This window comes from Molothrus aeneus, chromosome 4, assembly GCF_037042795.1.
Source record: "Molothrus aeneus isolate 106 chromosome 4, BPBGC_Maene_1.0, whole genome shotgun sequence".
Classification (NCBI taxonomy): Eukaryota; Metazoa; Chordata; class Aves; order Passeriformes; family Icteridae; genus Molothrus; species Molothrus aeneus.
Genome location: NC_089649.1, coordinates 47,254,224 through 47,272,881, shown reverse-complemented (window position 1 = coordinate 47,272,881; position 18,658 = coordinate 47,254,224). Strand labels below are relative to the sequence as shown.

The 18,658-nt window shown below is 35.5% G+C and overlaps 1 protein-coding gene across 1 annotated transcript in view; it reads right to left on the bottom strand.

Moving 5' to 3' along the window:
• FRYL (FRY like transcription coactivator) overlaps positions 1–18,658 on the bottom strand; it is a 163,641-nt gene that overhangs the window by 49,434 nt on the left and 95,549 nt on the right. Inside the window, exons 16-34 of the mRNA XM_066548450.1 lie at positions 18,471–18,642; positions 17,662–17,794; positions 17,300–17,407; positions 15,861–16,098; positions 15,063–15,248; positions 14,887–14,973; positions 13,862–14,130; positions 13,262–13,457; positions 12,192–12,316; positions 10,001–10,058; positions 8,524–8,615; positions 7,283–7,455; positions 6,679–6,839; positions 6,047–6,157; positions 4,989–5,143; positions 4,648–4,747; positions 3,379–3,547; positions 2,290–2,549; positions 958–1,098 (exon numbers count right to left, since the gene is read on the bottom strand). Coding sequence (XP_066404547.1) covers positions 958–1,098; positions 2,290–2,549; positions 3,379–3,547; positions 4,648–4,747; positions 4,989–5,143; positions 6,047–6,157; positions 6,679–6,839; positions 7,283–7,455; positions 8,524–8,615; positions 10,001–10,058; positions 12,192–12,316; positions 13,262–13,457; positions 13,862–14,130; positions 14,887–14,973; positions 15,063–15,248; positions 15,861–16,098; positions 17,300–17,407; positions 17,662–17,794; positions 18,471–18,642 — 2,934 coding nt within the window. The remainder of the gene's footprint in view (positions 1–957; positions 1,099–2,289; positions 2,550–3,378; positions 3,548–4,647; positions 4,748–4,988; positions 5,144–6,046; positions 6,158–6,678; positions 6,840–7,282; positions 7,456–8,523; positions 8,616–10,000; positions 10,059–12,191; positions 12,317–13,261; positions 13,458–13,861; positions 14,131–14,886; positions 14,974–15,062; positions 15,249–15,860; positions 16,099–17,299; positions 17,408–17,661; positions 17,795–18,470; positions 18,643–18,658) is intronic.

Sequence of the window (18,658 nt, the reverse complement as noted above, 5' to 3'; positions counted from 1 at the left end):
AACTTGTTAGAATCAGTATCTACCTGCACTGCAAGCAACGATACATGAAACTTACTTCAGTTCTAAAAGCAACCAAAGTTGCTTTTCTAGCTGTCAACAGCAGGAAGCATGGGGAATATATCACAATAGTAAGAAAGTAAATTTTCTGTGTTCCAGTCTTCTGACAATAAAGTTTGAAAGTATGCTTCTGAAAATCATTTAAGCAAAAGATACTCTTACAAAGGTTTTAGCAGCACCTGAGACCAACACTGGAATGAATGTATTCTGATATAATTTCTTTTGATATTTCACAGTTCTGTTCCATGCTATTTCTTTTCCTGCATATTATCATATTTTTCTTCATGCTATCCTGCAGTGCTCTCACATACATTTTCACATAAAATAAAATTGTTTTGAGGGTGCTTGGGATGGTTTGTGGGGTTTTTTTGTATAATATTGGTCATGAAAGAATGATGCTCTGCAGGGTGTAACTGGTGCTTTATTTTCCTGTATTATCTGTCTGCTTTTCAGGAATATACTAAATTATAGCATGAGAAAAAAATTGTTCAGTGTGTACTCTTAATAAAATTAATCCAAGTTTACCTATCAAACTCTGAAGATTACTTTGTATGACAAAAGAACATGCTAAGACACATGTGGAATTTTAGTAACTTTTTTACATTTTTATTATTTAATCACTTAATAATATCTATGGTCTTCATATAGTCCTACAATCATTTAATTAATGACAAATTAATTAATTTAATTGATTCTGTAATTTTGACATAGATGTCCAAAGTAATGCAAACAAAAGAACTGAATTTGATTTGTTCATAGTATTAGTGGTCGTAAAATACAGGGTGGAGATTTTGATACTATCAATCCAACCTCACATTTTTATTTGGTGATCTTTGCTGCCAGACATACTAATTTTTAAAATATCAATAAGCACCAATGAGAGATCTGTCACATACTCACATAAGGCAAAAGGCTGGGTTCACTGTTCACTCCACAAATACTGATCAAGAAGTGCAAAATTATTTTCAGATTCTTTGGCCAGCTGTCTGCCAAAGTAGTCCAGACATTTTCTATCTCTGACCAAGCCACTTCATCACCATACTAGAAAACAAAATAAATGTATGTCCTGAAAACTTCATCAGAAAACACTGTACTCAGAAATTATCTGCACTGATCAAGTGAAACAGGCTCTAGAAAAAAGAGACATAAATCTTGGAGGAAACTGTTGCCTTTTTAATGTTCCAGAATGATGCTTTCACGTGTTTTTTTAAAAACCTTTTCTGGAAATAGCTTTTTCTTCTATAGATATAATTGTATAAAAATATATCTAAAGATATGTGTACATATTTTATATCCCATTGATATATAATACATTAGACTGAGGAAGCTGGGCCTTTCTAGTCTAGAGAAGACTGAGAGGGGAGGGTCTCATTAATATATACATATAAGTATCTCAAAGGCCAAGAGGATGGTGCCAGACTCCTTTGGGTGGTGCCCAGCGACAGGATGAGGAGCAATGGGCATACACTAACACACAAGAAGTTCCATCTCAACATGAAGAAGAATTTCTTTCCATAGAGGGTGGAGAGCCCTGCAACAGGCTGCTGAGGGAGGTCACGAAGCCTCCTTCTCTGGAGACCAAAAACCCACCTAGACAAGTTCCTGTGTAACATGCTCAGGGTGACCCTCCTTTGGCAGGAGGGTTGGTCCTGATGATCTCCTGAGGTCCCTTTCAACTCTAACAATTCTGTGCAATTTAACAGAGACCCAGTCTCCCAGTTGCTGAAAATACTGAATAAAACTCCATGGACCACACACTGACAAGAGCTTTTAATTGATAGTTCAAAACATGATCTCTCATCACTAAGATTCTTATTGACAGGAGCATTGCACGTGAGCAATACTTCTCTGTTGGAAGTAGCTATGATAGGAAGAAGGAGAGTCAATCAGGTAGCAAGAGAGGTTCCAAAACTCCACTTTGAGATCGTAGGTACACAGCAGTTAGGTATTCTCTATCCAGCTAGACATCTATATTGCAAAACATTAGTTATATACTGTCACTATACATAACAATTATACATAACAATTACTATGACATTTATGTTATATATTACATATTTCTTGGAATACCTCAAAACTGTAGGGTATAGTTTGGGTATACAAAGCACCTCCACAAATATAAACAGTACCTCTTGAAAGCTTGGTGACATATCATCTCTGAACAGTATTTTCCTGCATCCTAAACAGAACAATCCACTGAAAGAAGATAAGCACGTAAGTAATTAATTTTACCTTTGCCGTCATGTACATCAGATTGTTCAGAACCATAGCTGTAGCCTGTGGTGACCCCCAGCCTTCTCCTCGTAGCCATCGTCTGCTGTTCACCATCATTTCCCTGTCCTTCAGAGAATCTTCTTCATCTTCATCTTGCCGACGAATGGTTGGCAAAGGTTTCAAGTCCACCAACTCAATATTGTTCATCCATGGCAGCAGATAATGCAGCATCACCTGTCTCCCAGCTGGGTGAGCTGTTTGGATTCTCTGACTCACTTCTGCCATTCAAAAATTAGGTACGTACACGAATTCCAAATCAATAATGAGAACTGGCTTGGTGATAACAACAATCATGAACCCAGCACACCATACTGATATAATGTCATGCTGAAACAGATGCATTTTTTTTGTTTAGCTGACTAGTGCCATTTCATAATGATAAAGTCTACAGTCTTCAGCAGAGCTAACTGAAGACACTGCTGACAAACAGTATGATGTAGAAATCACATTAGTATGCATATATATATATATATATATATATATATATATATATATATATATATATATATATATATGCATGTATATGTGTGTGTGTACATATATTCCTGGAATTGAAGGAGGGAACTGAAAAACCTATGGCATGAAAATGTACCAAGTTTGGCAAAAAAACACTTAAAATTTTTTCTTCCTTATATTAGTCCTAGTAGGTTTTTTTTTAATTTATGTAATAGGTTATTATTCTACAATTGTTTAAAAATGCTGCAGAATAATATATTTAAGCAATCTACAATAAATAACACACTAAAGGGAACAATGAAAGAATTTTTTTTTTAAATTGCAAATTATTTCTATAATGTGATTTTCCATGGTTATTAGAAAGTCAGTAAAATATTTTTGATTCATGTTTTTTCACCTTGAATATATTTCAAAACACAAGTGAACAAAAACTGTCACTTGGTAGGCTTTTTTGTCTCTATTCAGTTTGATGATGTTGGTGTCCCGATTTTAGTGAATTACATATAAATCAGTTATTGAAAAATAAGAATGACACATTTTGTACAATGCTTTTGACTTGATGAAGTTTTTTGTTTTGTTTTAAAATCATACCTGAGAAGATAGCAAGTGTCAGCTCAGGATAAGTCCTTGCTAATTCTTCTGACAGTTGATAATAGGACATAGAATACAAATGTGGTAAAGGAGAAGGCTGTCCCAAAACCCCATCCATCCGCTGAACTTCCAGTTTGTGAGCATAACGGAACATCTTTGGTTCCAAAATCTACAACAGTAATGTTCAGAATTTGAAGCTAAGTATAGAGCTACTGTAGAAATTTTTATACAAAAATCACTTTTTAAGTTAATGCATCTATTCTCAGTTCATGTTTCTTATCTATGCAGATCTCCATACACCTACAGCATTTGCTGACATGGTGGTAAATTAATAGAAGACTAGCTAAGATACATTCTACGTGATGAGTTTCCAGCAATAAAGTTCCAAAACTTGCTTTCACAAAATACCATCTTAAATACAAATTTATCTATAAAGAAATGCAAAATACTATTTAACATTTGCATTTCCAAACAACACCAATTTTTGCTCATCTATGAGACATGGACAGGAACAACACAATCTCTGATGTGGTAGAGATGCAGCAGGAGGCTGAAGCATTCTGATACTTTAAAAATCAATTTCGGTTGATTTTGACAAGTAGTGTCCATGTGAGAAGAGAGATGGGGATGATACATCAATAAGGGTGTGACTTCAGCGGGGACTTCACTGTTGAATTCAGCTGACCAAAAAACCTTAAAAAACATCTCCAAGACTTAAGGTCTGAGCTACTATCAGCACAGATTTTTAAACACTAATGTGACCTTAAGTTTACCCCTAAATGACCTCAGAAAGGAATATACAAAAGTAAATTAAATGGGTAACAAGATCTTCACTGTCATCTCTCCACATGGACAGATGAAAAAATGTTTGGTAATAGTGCAAAAATCAGAAAACTGACAGCTACCCCAGCAGACAGAGAAGGCTTGGGAAGGAATGTGCTTCTCTCTGAGGTGCCTTTGGACAAAGGGAGCTATGTATCACTCAGTTTCAGGGACAAATCAAGAGAGTCCTGATTTAGGTTGTTTCCTGAAAAAGCAGGTACTATGAAAATACAGGTCTTGAGTGCATGGAAACAGGCAGACTTTCAGGAAAGTCTATATGTGCCAGCTAAGGATCTGGTTTAACTATGTACTAAAATAGAGAAGAAAAAAAACAACATTGTTTTTCAATTTCCTTACTGAAGACAACTAAATAAAACCAGATTTTTTTTAATATATAGGACAATTATTATTTTAAAAGAAAAAAAAAATCAGAATTAGCTTACAAACCTGCAATAGTTGCATAGCAACTTCATAGATAGCCCTAGTAGAATCAGCTGCTTTAAACAGTATGAGATTCAGGAGGGTCACTGTATCACACTGGTAATCCCTATGAAAGAATGGCAAGTATGAAAAAAATAAAATTACATTTGGTTTTCTAAGATTTGATTTTATTTAAGTTTAATTTACAAGGAACATGATAGGTAACAATAATATTTTGAGAAGTTTCTCTAGGAACTCAGACACACAAACAGGGATGATCTGTTACCTCTATGGAAGCAAAACCCACAGTTCTACATAAAAGCACACTGAAAATGGAATTTTTAAAGCTTTGAAAAATGCTATAGCACCTGTTTTGGAACACGTTGGCTATGGCTTTAAAGCAGCCAGCTGCTACCCGCTTGGAACCTGTGTAACACCGGTCAACGGCCCAGTACATGAGGTTACTCTGGTCAGGATTGAGTTCCAAGAGCAGCATCACTGCCTCACAGCCCAGCTGGTGAACCTAGAGAACAATAAATATATTATGTAAAAATGTAGAAAAAAAGACTAACTTACAAAATGGCATAAAATAGGAAAACAACTATTTAAGAAAGCTGAAACCTTTGGGAACATGAAATCTTTTTCATCCAAAACCAATGACACCATAGACTAAAGTAGCAGCAGATAATTCTATCACACTGTTACTGTTCAACTTGTACACAGTCATAAATTACTGACACAAATAACTAGAGCTCTATTGACTTTTTTTCCCCTTCAGTTCCAAGGCTAGCTTGAGCTTTTCTGTCTCACACCGAAACACTGCCCTGAAAGCACTAGATACAAAGAAGCATTTAAAGACAAGCAAGAATTCCAGTGGGATACAAGGGATACATCTGCATGGAGACTTGCATCTTTCCTGGACTCAAAGTAGCCCACAGGTGCTGTATTTTTATGTAGTCCAAGCGTTATAGGGCAATGAGGTCCTACCTTTAAAGCTTACCTTGCTGTTCAGATGAAAAGCTTGATCTTACTAACTCCAAAGGACCCCAAGGAACTCTACAGTCTCACAAGAGTTCATGTTCAAAATCTCATATCTTTTAAATTTTGGAGCACCTGACTTATTACTACAACTTAAGTGGTTGTAGTAATAAGTCAGGTGCTGGTCAGTTAAGTTGGTCACTTTATAAACAATATACAGTGCTTCACCCCTTGTCCTTTCCTCTTCAATTCTGTTTCTCTTGGTGTCTGATTAGGGACCACCTTCCTCAACAGGGTGAATACATGTGAAGGACAGTGCAAAACCCTGTGCTACTAAAACAGCTTTGAGCTTAAGTAGAACACTTAGGCAAATCTGTCTGCAAACTCACTAAAACATGTGTTTGAGGCACTGATAGTTGCAAAGTGATGTTGACATTGCTTGTATTACCTTTTTATCTTGTGAATCCAAAATATTATCCAGCCATTTGTATAAATAGCCATCAGATGAAAGCCCAACATTGTCTGCAACAGGGCCACAACACAGTACAGCAGACATAGCCTTTGGAAAGCAATGAAAAACACGTTTTAATAACTCAGATACAGGAACTGCTCTTGCTCAGTCCACTAAAGTATCAGATAACTAAATACTAACCTGTTAAGAGAGAAAGACCAAGGGCAATAAAAAATGTTTAACATTTTATTCAAGAAATTATGAAATCATATTTTCCTCAACTTTCAAATACAAGGAAGGGTCAATACTAAAATGCTGACATATTGAAGAGTTAATACACCATTAACCAGTTTCATTGCTAATTTACATTTAGATGAAAGCCTTTAACTTAAGCAAATGAGAACTAAAGTGAGGAAGTGAACATTCAGTAGTGATTATAAGAAATTTCAAAAGCAAGTGCAATAGTCACAGTATGGGAAAAGCTGAACTGACATAAATACACATGTAAACAGAAGGAATAAAAAGGTGCTAAAACATGGATGTGAAAACCACATCTAAAAGCCCAAATGTTGAATTTGCATCATGTTGACATAACAATCTATTTCCAAAATTCAGAAGTGTTAAAATACCTTTAATGCACAGTATTGGTGTCTGTTTATTCGCATGTTTCTATCACTGTATCTGTCCAGGGGAGTAAACATGATACTAAAAGGGCCTGCCCAGTGACTGAACAGCATAAATAGACTGTGGCGTAGACTCTGCTGTGGAAAGACACTTCTTCTCTGGTGAACTGTAAGAAATACACACAGTTATACACACTCCTCCTGTAATTCTTTAAGATAAAGCATGTAATGCAAACAGACCCAAACTATGAATATAAAAGGAAAAATCCCTGTAAAGATCCACCATTATTTTAACACCATAATGCCTGGATGCAGATTGACTATTGTCCTGTTTAATGCCAGTAGTGTACAAGAATAAGTTATTTATTAGTACACAGAACTCAAATACATAAACAATCAACAGGACTTTGCCAAACAGTACCAAAATCTCTTAAAACTAATACTGCTAAAGTTATACTCAAAAATGATGTCACTAATTATTTTAATAAAAGTATTCTGAAAGTTCAGATAAGAAGTGTCTTTTGGTTTAGTTTCTGTTTGGTTGGTTTGTTTTTTTTTAAATATACTGCATATTAAATAATCAGTAATCAGAAGTTACATTTTTACATACCTGGAACATTTTGGATGATATTTGCCACTAAGGCACTAAAATGGCATCGGATATCTTTCAATGTATCAGAATCCTTTTCATTTTCTGCTTCTAGGAGTTGTCTTGTTAGATCAACATACTCAAGTAAAGTGTTGTTGAGGGAATGTGTTTCATTATCAAGGCCACCACTTGCACTGAACAAATAAAGTAAATTTAGAAAATCAAAGAGCACAGTAATTACATATAACATTTGAATAACATCATTATGTTTTTTTATCTTTAAAAAACCCTACACTCTCATCACTGCAAATACTTAATTCAAAGTAATTTCTTCATCCAGCTTCTACTTCAGCAATGCAGTAAAAAACTCCAGTGAAAGCAAACTAAGAATCAAACCTAATTATCTGAAGTCACTTATCCTTCCACAAAACTAGCTTTTTTACTGGGGACAAGTGTTAACTAAAATCTTCAAACATGAAGTCTCTTCCCCCTCCCCTTGTGAGAACTTTAAAAGATAAGGGAAAGAATGGTTTTAATAGTTGGATTCTATAATAACAGCATGCTGATAGACATTTCAGCAATGCTTCTGAGGCAATTTTCTGAAATACACTTGAAGGTTGAGAATTTCACGCATATATTGTTACGGCTGACAAATACATATCTAAGTATCATTGTCAAATTGTGGGGGGAAGGAGTCAACCATCTCCTAGACTACTTGCTCTTACACAATTCCACATGCATAGGAAAAAATTTCCTAGGGACTTTTGTAAAACATATGCCAAAACTTCTTTCAAAGTGTCCCTACACAAGCAGGGTAAACTGAGGAAAAAAAACCAACTGAGTTAACATTCTCCATCCTTCAGAAGTCCAACATTAATGAGCAGCAGCCTTCTCTGCATAGGATGTGCTGACTAGCACCAGCACTCCAAGTAAGGCAGAAGTTCCTGAATTATCACAGAACAGTTACAATTTGCACAAGTGGTGCAATGTTTGAGCACACACAAACAAAAGGGACCATGATGTACTGCCTGTTCAAAGTATGGGGAACAGTAACATCTTAAATAAAACATAGAACACAGTGACAAAGAACATGGGAGCGAGAGGGATTAGAAAACCAGCAAAATTCTGAGTTTTATAACCCCATGTCTATTTATTTAGTGGTATACTGAAACTCACTGATGAATTTTGCATGCTTGTTTTACTGAGTCATAGTCAGTGACAACCCACGAACACCAAGAATTTCTCATGTGTGCTGCCCCTACCTGTGACTAATGACACCAGCATCTGCCAACAGTTCAAATATTCGCACTAGTTGTACTCGTAAAATATCTCGACGCCTGCGCCGTTTCATGTTCTGTCCATCAGAGGAAACAAAAAATTACATGAAGCAGAGGAAAAACTAAGTGGAAAACCAGAGTAGAATATAAAAGCGTTATTATATCCGTACTACAACTGGCATCTGTTATCAGAGGTGCCCATCTTTTAAGATAAGTTACCAAAATTGCTAATAAGTTTAATAAACCAGACAGCAAACAAACGTTTTCCCTGTTGCAGCTCTGAGATATACCAGGTTTGCTACTACATGTATCCATGCTACTACATCCAGCCTCCTGTCATTAAGTGCAATATATAAAACAATGAAGTGCAACAGGCAGTCTCCCCACATATTTTGAGGGAGGTGACTCTGCCTCTCTGTTCCAATCTTGTGACACCCCTCCTGAAGTACTGCCTTCTGGAGGCCACAAGCACATGGGCATACTGGAGTGAGTCCAGAGGAGGGCTGCAAAAATGATCAGAGGGCTGGAGCCTCTCTCTTGTTAACAGAAGCTGTGAGAGCCAGGGCTGTTCAGCCTGGAGAAGAGAAGGGTCCAGGGAGACCTCATTGTGACCTTTCAGTGCTTAAAAGGGGCTTGTAAGAATGATGGGGACAAACATTTTAGCAGGGCCTGTTGTGATACAATAAGGGGCAAAGGTTTTAAACTAAAAGTGGGTAGATTTAGACTAGATATAAAAGAGACACTTTTTATTATGAGGGTGTGAACCTCTGGAACATGTTGCCCAGAGAGATGAAAGATGCCCCATCAGTAGAAACATTCAAGGTCAGGTTGATGGTGCTCTGAGAAACATGATGTAGCTGAAGATTTTCCTGCTCATTTCAAGGTGGGTGGACTAGGTGACCTTTAAAGATCCTTTACAACCCGAAATATTCTGTGATTCTGTGATTTGTATGCAAGCCTGACACAACACATAACAGTACAGTAACATTTTGAAACAGAAGTGCTATTCCTTTTCATCATTTTCATTAGAGCAGTCATCTGAGTTTACAACCTTTTCCACTAAAAACCACCACCACCACCAAACCCCAACAAAGTTAGTGGACATTTAAACTCAATTCTATGTCATAGCTACCACTAATTGTGGGAATGTAACTGATGATATAACAAAGTAACAATTGCGTAAAACTATGATTAGTCTAAAGAAATTAACAGAATGTGGAAGAGGTTACTGTATTTTTTCATCATTTGAAATAAAATCTCTGATACAGGAATAACAGAGATCTCAAACATGAAGCTCTTCTAAGGCAAACACTTCACAATCATTTAAAAAAGCAATATTTCACTTTTTTATCTGTTATACTGACTGTTTTTAAATACAAAAATTAAAGAAAATAACTAACACTTCCTCTTTGTGAAAAGACAGTTAAAATTGTACTGAGCATAATGGAAATTATTTAATTACCTCTGGCCTTCTTTCAAGTGCTTCCTTAATTATAGGATGTAATTCTTCTATTAGTTCCCTGAATTAAAATAATTAAAAGGATAAAAACAAACATAAAATTAACATCTCAACTGAAAGATGTTTCTCAAGAACTAGTATTACAACAAAAGTTAAAACACCCTCAGGTTTTCCTTCTTTATCTGTAGCTTTTAAAAGTAAAGTTTCCTAGAAAGATATTTTCCTAATTTAAAGGAGATTATTAAATTAACATCCAAACAATTATCCCTAAATTTGCATTCTCCAAGTATTATGGCTTATTTCTATCACAGATAATTTTAATTTATTTTCATATTAAGAGTTTAACAAAGTCATATGGTGCAGATGGATATCATTACAGGGAAAAAAGGATGCTGGCAGCTTATCATACAATGCCCTTTCAGCTATTATGATGCATTTAGTTGTTAATACTGTTTCTTTAAGTCCAGTAACAATACACTGACAGTAGTTAGACCAGTCTCTTTGAAAAGTGAAACAGGTTTTGACAGTGTGCTTACATCCCCCATTTGTTCTGAAGCACCACAGTTTTTATCACTACTCGATTCCTGCTGCCAAACTAAGATTCTCATGACTTCAAAAAGGAGGCAGGGAAAGGAGATCAGTAGTACAGAAGTATGCACATAACATACTACGGTAAAAATATATTTGGTTTACTTATATTCGTTATCAGAGTAACTACTGCCTCCAGATTTGCTGGAGTGGACACATTCTTCTACTTCCTATGGTGCCCCAACTGAGATCTATCAAAAGCATAAACCACTTCAAGTTTTCGTGGTAAATGACTGACTCCTCTGATACCTCATGCAAAGTTCCTCCTTCAGAGAATGGGTCCAGGTGATCAGAATGCTGCACAAATGTTTGTGGTGTGCTCATTTACAAGAAAGTTAAGCATGGCTAGATATTGCTATGTATTTTCTTTCAAACACAGAAAATAACTTGGAAGAAATTTTTCTGTGCTAAAATATAGTAAAGGGTAGGCTTACAATGAAGATCAAGAGATACCTAGAAGAATTTATATGATCAGTTACACAAAGCAAAAATATTATTCTAATAAATGTATGTGGATTGCATGTACATAGTCTAAAATAGAAAAAGTTCCTGAGCAAACATAACAAGTGGGGAGGAACAGTGCCTAAAACTACAAAAGCTAAACACCAAAACAGTGCAGAGCAGCAATGGTGAGGGGTAGGCTACAGCTAGCATCTGGTGTGAGTACATGCACTAGACAGAGAAAAAAGCTGGTCATAGAAAAAAACCACATTCTGAAATTATAAAACTGATGAGGAATCAGATCTTTTTCTTTTTAACATGCTGGATGAGTTGTTTCTAATTCAGAAATCAAGGATTTCTGGTAAAATTATCTCTGAAAGCATTTTCTAGACTTTATAGCTGTTAAGCAGCTCTTCAGGATCATGGCACAAAGTCTTGCTTTACTCCTGGCAGCAAATAAAGTCAGATATCATACAAAATTATAAGATTATCAAGGGATATAAACCAGAATATGACAACTGAGAACCTGGCATTAATATCAATATTGACTTTTTATCTGAGATAATATGGGACACAAGTGACTGGAGAGAAGCATCATCTTATTCAAAACCAACAGTACAGCAATTCCTGTTCCTTCTGCAGAAGCAGAGTTGGTTGCTGTGCATGGTACAACTTTATAATTCTCATAATAACTCTCATAATCTCAACTTTATAAATCATAATTTCTCTCTGCATCAGAGATTGGCTGCTGTCAGAGAACATCTGATGGCCTTCCCAGCAGGTTTTCTTGCCCTCAGATGTTCTCTCTCTTCATTCATCCTCATAAAGAGCAATTGACAATACCAATAAGGAGAGTTTATCAACTACTGCAAACTTGGTTGTAATTAACATTTCAAATGTTATTAGTTCACATAATCTGTTCTTTCAGATAAGGGCAGCTTTAAATACCAATAAGCTATTTATTCTTTCTACTAACTATTCTTACAATCTCTAACCATCTCTATCATGCCTCTAAATGCTAGAAAAAACAATGAGAATCAGTTGTCAAAGCTTTTTAAAAATTCTTAAAAGGAAAAAAAAAGAAAAAAAAAAAAAAGGAAAGAAAGAATGAGCTCCAATTCCCCAGCTTTATAACCAATAGAAACAGATGAAACACAACAGTTACCTAAAAGCTCCTGGGTTGGTCCTGCCAAGTCCCAGGACAAGAGATTCTGTAATTTCCATGCTCTCAGAGCGCATCATTGGAACTATGTGCTTAAACAGGGAGGAAGGGGATGGAATGCCAATAATCTAAGAAGAAAACCAGAACAAAACACAATGAAGTAGCTACCACAAGGTGGTGACATCTGCTGTAATTTCACAGTCTATTCACACTGGACCAGTGACTCAAAATGATAAAAGTGAAATTTATCTTTGACATGGAAAAGATTTCCTGAAATAGTAAAATAGTATTAACTATTTCTTGGATCACTGAATTTTCCTAGTCAGATGACAATGAATTGCACAATATGATATACAGATGCTTTGCACATTAATGTATCTGCCCTCCTTGGGGAAGAAGTAGATTTCTGGTGTCCAACTCCTTAGACTCCTGAGTCGTTCTCTCTCAAAGAGAATAAAGCTTTCAGTAGAACTGGGGAAAGTATCTTGGTAACAAACAAGTGGAACAGGCTGCTTCTGTCAAAAAATCAGCTGCATAGTCCATGAATTATCTTTATGTCTACTGTATCTTCTACGGGAAGCCAAAAATGAGATGAACAAAAAGAAGCAAAAGAAGAGGGAAAAAACCCCATAATCTGCAGATAATATGAAGACAAAGACATTGTATTTTCCCAATCTGTGATTGGGAAAATACAACAAGATACATCATGCCTGAATAGGTCCCTGTTTCAGTTATTGAAGTGAGAGTCTATTTGCTCAGAACTACAGAAGTCTAATGACAGTAAAACCACCCCTTTAACAGCAAACAAAACATTTCCTTATTACTGCTACATAAGATTTTGAGATTTGGTAAATGTCTTCATTGTGCAACTGGATTTGCTTTAAAAACATACCACAGATTGGGAAAAGCAAACTAAAACAATATTCTAATCAAATGAAAAACCAAGGTATCCTAAAATTATTTTCAGACAAATTATACCAGTTTCTAATCACGATAGAACATAATACACTCTCTGGTGTTTCTATCTTCAATAAGATGTAGACTTATTTACAGAAAGTATTAGAAGAACCTACTCTTGAGTCAATGCTATAACCACTGTCTGGGGTAGACGCCAGCGTCTCAGGAGGGGAACATCTCACAGAGCCTGTGGAAGTGGAGGAGTTTGAAGAAGATGCTGCACTGCAGCAAAGAATCAGGTAGTTTCTCCAGAGCCCAATATAGGAGTCACTGCTTGTAGTAGTATTTACTTTCTTTGCGTTGATAGGGCTGCTATTAAAAAAGAAAGAGAAGAGCTCAGTAGAGTACATTAAGCTTACTGCATTTTACTTTGGTTTTCTACTGAATTTATTTTTCAGTTATGCATATGCCATGACTTCCCAAATTGTTAACATAGTAAACTTTAAATAAGTTATTCAGAGCAGACTTGTACATCAATAATACATGCTTTTATATTTAAATCTGCTGAACTACAATATGGCCAAAGGCATTAATTAATGTTAGCTCCATATTTTATACAGATAAATCTGCTTTAATTTTTTGTGATATAAAGCTGAATTAAATCCACGGACAATATCAAGAATTTATGTTACCTCAATGAAACAATAATGACACTGCAATGATGATAAATCTTGAAGTAATATAATATAATGTATTTACTTTAGAAATAAACTTACTTGATATCCACTTGTGGAGACAGCAGTTGAAGTCTTGTATAAGCAAATGTCCAAGCATAGCTTACAGCAGTTGGGCAGTGTTTTGGAAGATTTTCCTGCTTCATGAAACTTGAGAGGCTTATAATCCATGGATCTTGGCCTTGAGTCACATGTGCAAATATCCAAATATGTGAGGGACTGACCACGTCAAGGTGGTGGCTGATTGGGGAGGAATTCCAGTCAGCCAGAGTTTGTAAATCTATTGAACTGGGACAGTACAGTAAAGTAGTCTGCATGCATAGAAAAGACAATGAGGAAATATTTAATACCCATGTATTTTAAGCAACAATATCTTTTGTTATATATCTAATAAAGTATCAGTATCAAAAGCACACCCGTAACAGAAAAAAAGTAATTTATGGGGCTTTTTACAGAAGATCTTAATGTGAACAGCTATAGAAACATGTTGTTTGTGAACAAACTGGTATTAGGAAATAGCAAATCCTAGAAAAACACCCTTTCATGCATAAAGATTTAATTCTTCCAAAAGATTTGTACTCTAAAAGCCTTACTACTGAATTCCAATTTGTTTCCTAATCCTAAAATCAGAAGTTTCCTTGATACTTAGGAGTTTACGATAAATACCCAAGTATGGAATTCAGCTGTTATTCACTGACAGTTATTAGAGCATTCATCATGGATAAAGGGCACATTGACTGTTATGACACTGTAGTACTGCAGAAAAAAGCAGTGCCTTTTGCTTTTAAGAAATTGCAGTCGGTGAACAAGATGAGAAAAAACCGCTAAAGACACAGCTCTCAGTGTTTATATGGTGGTGATAACAACACACTATCGGTCAGAAAGTTTACAGTGGTGTAGTCAACCTCACAACATTCCTCAGATTTTTGCCTTTTTGTGGTGATAAATTGCTATTAAAATCAGCATGAGCATAATGACGCTATCATTTGAAATACATACTATTTATTTGGGATAGCTTTACAGAATTACTTCATCTTACAAGCAACTTTACATAAAAACGGTCCTACCTGGTCAGCCCCTGTGAGATGTATGAAACTCTCCAGGATAGTAGCACTTAGTCTGTCCATTACATCTATAGCCAACTCATCATCACTCTACAAAACACAAAGCATACCAGGCTCAAAGAATGTCAAAATAAAAGCAGTTTCACCAGGCAGCCTAAGAATGGGTCATCAACTGTTACCTTTGAAATTTCTAGAAGTGTGAACAAGGCCCTTATTTCTCTGAGAACGCTGACAGCTAATCTCCTGGTGGCAGGCCTTGTGCTGCAAAGGATGACCAAAGCAAAGCCTTCCACCACATGGAATACACTGGAATAAAGGGTCCTCTCCAGGGGAAGGGTATGGGCAGCCCCATTGGACACACCACGCTAAGAAAAACAACACAGAAGTTAAGTAAATAAAGAAAAAAATAAACACAGCTAAGATACAGTTCCATTATTAGCAATGGCTGATTTAATAATAAAATATTCAGATTTTTAGGTACTGGTCAAATTTGCATTATGAGAATGACATAATATTAGTCACTTCATTTTTTATCACCTCTCTGAATTTGGTCCAAACAAATACCATAAGAACATCTTTATTTCACTTTCTCACAAGATGATGCAATGAGAGCAAAATTTCAAAAACCTCAAGCAATACTCTTTTGTAAACAATTATGATATTAAATTATTCGGACCCTTTCTACTGGCAAGTAAAAAATGGTGGGCTTAATTCTACTGTGTAATAACTCCTACATATTCCCTATAATGTAAGCAAAATGTGGTCATGAATTAGTGTTCACGTAATACTTAATAATTTGGGACTAATTTTATTTTGATAAAAAATGTTAATTTAAAATGAGAGATCTAGAAGTCTTCAAGTGCTGTAAGAAATTTAGCTGAATATTTATTACTTAACAAAACCAGTAAAGCCCACTACTAAGTTTGTATGTAGATTCCAAGTATGTTTTAACATCAAAGGACCTTATATAGATATACCTGAGCATCTTGGGTTTTATTGTGCATTTGGGCTGCTTGTTTCCACTGATTTATGAGCTGCACTAACATTTTCACTGCATTGTCAAGAAGCGTTGGGTGGATGTCAGTCACTTCACGCACAATAAAATAAACAAATCCTGAAAGAACATCTTCCCGCCAATCTGGAAAATCAAGCATTAATGCTTGGAGTGTATTGAAAGCCAATGCACGAAGTTCTTCATCCATATGAATTGTCAGCCTGTTTAGAAAAAACATTGGTATCATCACCCTAAAAAAGCATACTCTTAACCAGCCTTTGTAATTTAAAGTTCAGTGTTTACTCTTCCTTCTTTACTGTATAATGTAGAACAGTTCCACAGAGATTCATTTTCTGCACTGAATAAAACTGAAACTGGCTAGTAACAGAAGACACTTCTACTACAGCAAAATAATGTGAGGTTTCACAAAACTTAATACAAATAAACAGCATTCAAGAAAGACTATCAAGTGTTTAACAAAGGTGGATCTTTGCAGGTGTCTGAGCTCAGCAGACCAGCACCCTGTGATGTATAGGCTATTTTCTTCAAATTAAAACTGAAAACAACACATTTGTTTTGCAGCTAAAGGACACTTACTTTGGATATGAGAAAAAATTCACAAAACAATCCTTTGCACATATACTTAAAAATCTGTCTAAGCCTGCTATGGTAGAAGACACCTCTTCCAGTATTATAATATTACTTAATAATTTCATGTCTTTAATACTATTTTAAACATTGAAGAAAGAGTGTTAGAAAAATCTTATTCTCTTAAGTTATTACTAACTTTTTATATTTGTAGTTCAACCCATTATATGAAAATGGATTTATAATTTCCAACTATAAGTTGTCCTGTATTTCTGTGCCAGACTATTCTTACATTTAAAATTTTAAAAAATCTTCTCAACTATTTATCAGTACTGTCAAGGTATATTCAATTTAAACTGAGATAAGAGATGGAAGAATATGGGTTGTGTTGGATCACAGGAAAATGGAAAAACAAAGCAGGATTAGTAGAGAAAAATACTGAAGTTTCCCCCAGGTGCCTGTCTCAAATTTTGGCAATGTCAAACAAGAATGACTTTATGAAAATTTATAGTATTCGCAACAGAAGAAAAAAAGAGAGGAAAAAAAGTATAGCAGTAACAAAAATATAAAACAAGTTCAAAACAACAAAGCAACAGCAATGAATTCCTAGTTCTCAGAATACTCTCTCTAAAAATAAATGCAAGGTCTGCAGGATAAATTTGCCTCCTGCTACTATGGCCAGTAAAAGCTGACCAACTGCAGAAGGCTGGCAGGAGCAGCAAGGACAGAGCCTGCATGCAGCGACTCATGCTGCAGAGTGAGGACACTGACAATCGTGCACACGCAGCATTTGAAAAAGAACATCCACTAAGAGCACAATCCCGTTTCTCTTACCTTGCAAGCAATTCAATGAGGTCAGTCCTACTCATGCCATCTGGAATCAGTCTTGGAATAGCAGCAATGCAAGTTCTGAACAAATCTATCTTAGGTTTTCTCTCACCCCTACAAAAGCAGTTTATAATCAATAAAGAGACCAGAAAATTGATTTCAGTACACTAGAAATGTATTTTCCATTTCATGCCACAACTATGGAGGTAACAAACATTTTTATCAATAATTAATGAAACTAACATTCACTTAATAGTCCAGTAAAAACCCCACAACTGTAACACTTTAATGATGGCATCTGCAACATAAGAGAATAAAAATAATGTGATGCTACTGTGACAGTGAAAATGCTGCAATTCAGTACATACGTAATCATGTCTTCTGGTTCTTTATTGGACATCTGCACACTAGTCATGCACATGGGCCTTCCAACTTCTTTGTCCAAATGCCTAAGAATGCTATCCAGTGCTTTTCTGACTTGAGGATAGTATATGGACATTCCTGAAAAATCAAAGAGTTCTATCACCTTCTTTCATATTTTTATTAAAATATCTGCCACTTATTCAGGTTAGGACAAGTTTCTTATTGCACAGATGACATGAAATATATACTTTAACTGTCAAAACAAATGCATGTATTTATGAAATACATATCTATAAATATAAGATGTTATACAAAAGTAGAAGTTTCCTGCAGGAAAAACAAAGCAATGAAGTAACCATTAGCTGCTTCTTATTTTCTCAATTCCAAGCTTTTTAGTTCCAGTTTAAATTTGACATGTTGAAACAGTCCTTTGAGATGACTACCTCATTCATAGAAGATCAACAAGGTACAGGGATCAAGATTGTCTTACTCCACTCAGCTGTGAGACATTTGGGACATTTTAGAGTGACATCAAGAACAAAAAAATTTGTCATGCTATTTACCACACTCACTGCACTCAGGCTTCTTTGTACTTATTTTGCAATAAGTGCAAAACACTTTAAGAAAAGACATGGGTTTAGTCTGAGACACCAGGGGGTCAATAATGTCTAGCAGCCCTCTCTAAGAATCAAAGTAATTCTTGCTAACAATTAAAATAAATACATAAATAAAGTTACACTAATGTACTGATGAGAATAATTGGGAATATACACATACATATTGAAATGCCAACTTACAAAAGAATACAACATACCTATAACTTTTGCTTCCTCATCTGTCAGTGTTTTATTAAGAAAAATTTTCTTCACACGAAGAGTATTTCCTGATGGAAGAACAACTCCTGTTGTTGGCATCGGTGGTTCACCATCTTTTTGCTGCAAGCTATCTGCTATGACAAGGAAGACTCTAAGGCCAATATTCATCCTCTTCAAGAACAAAAAT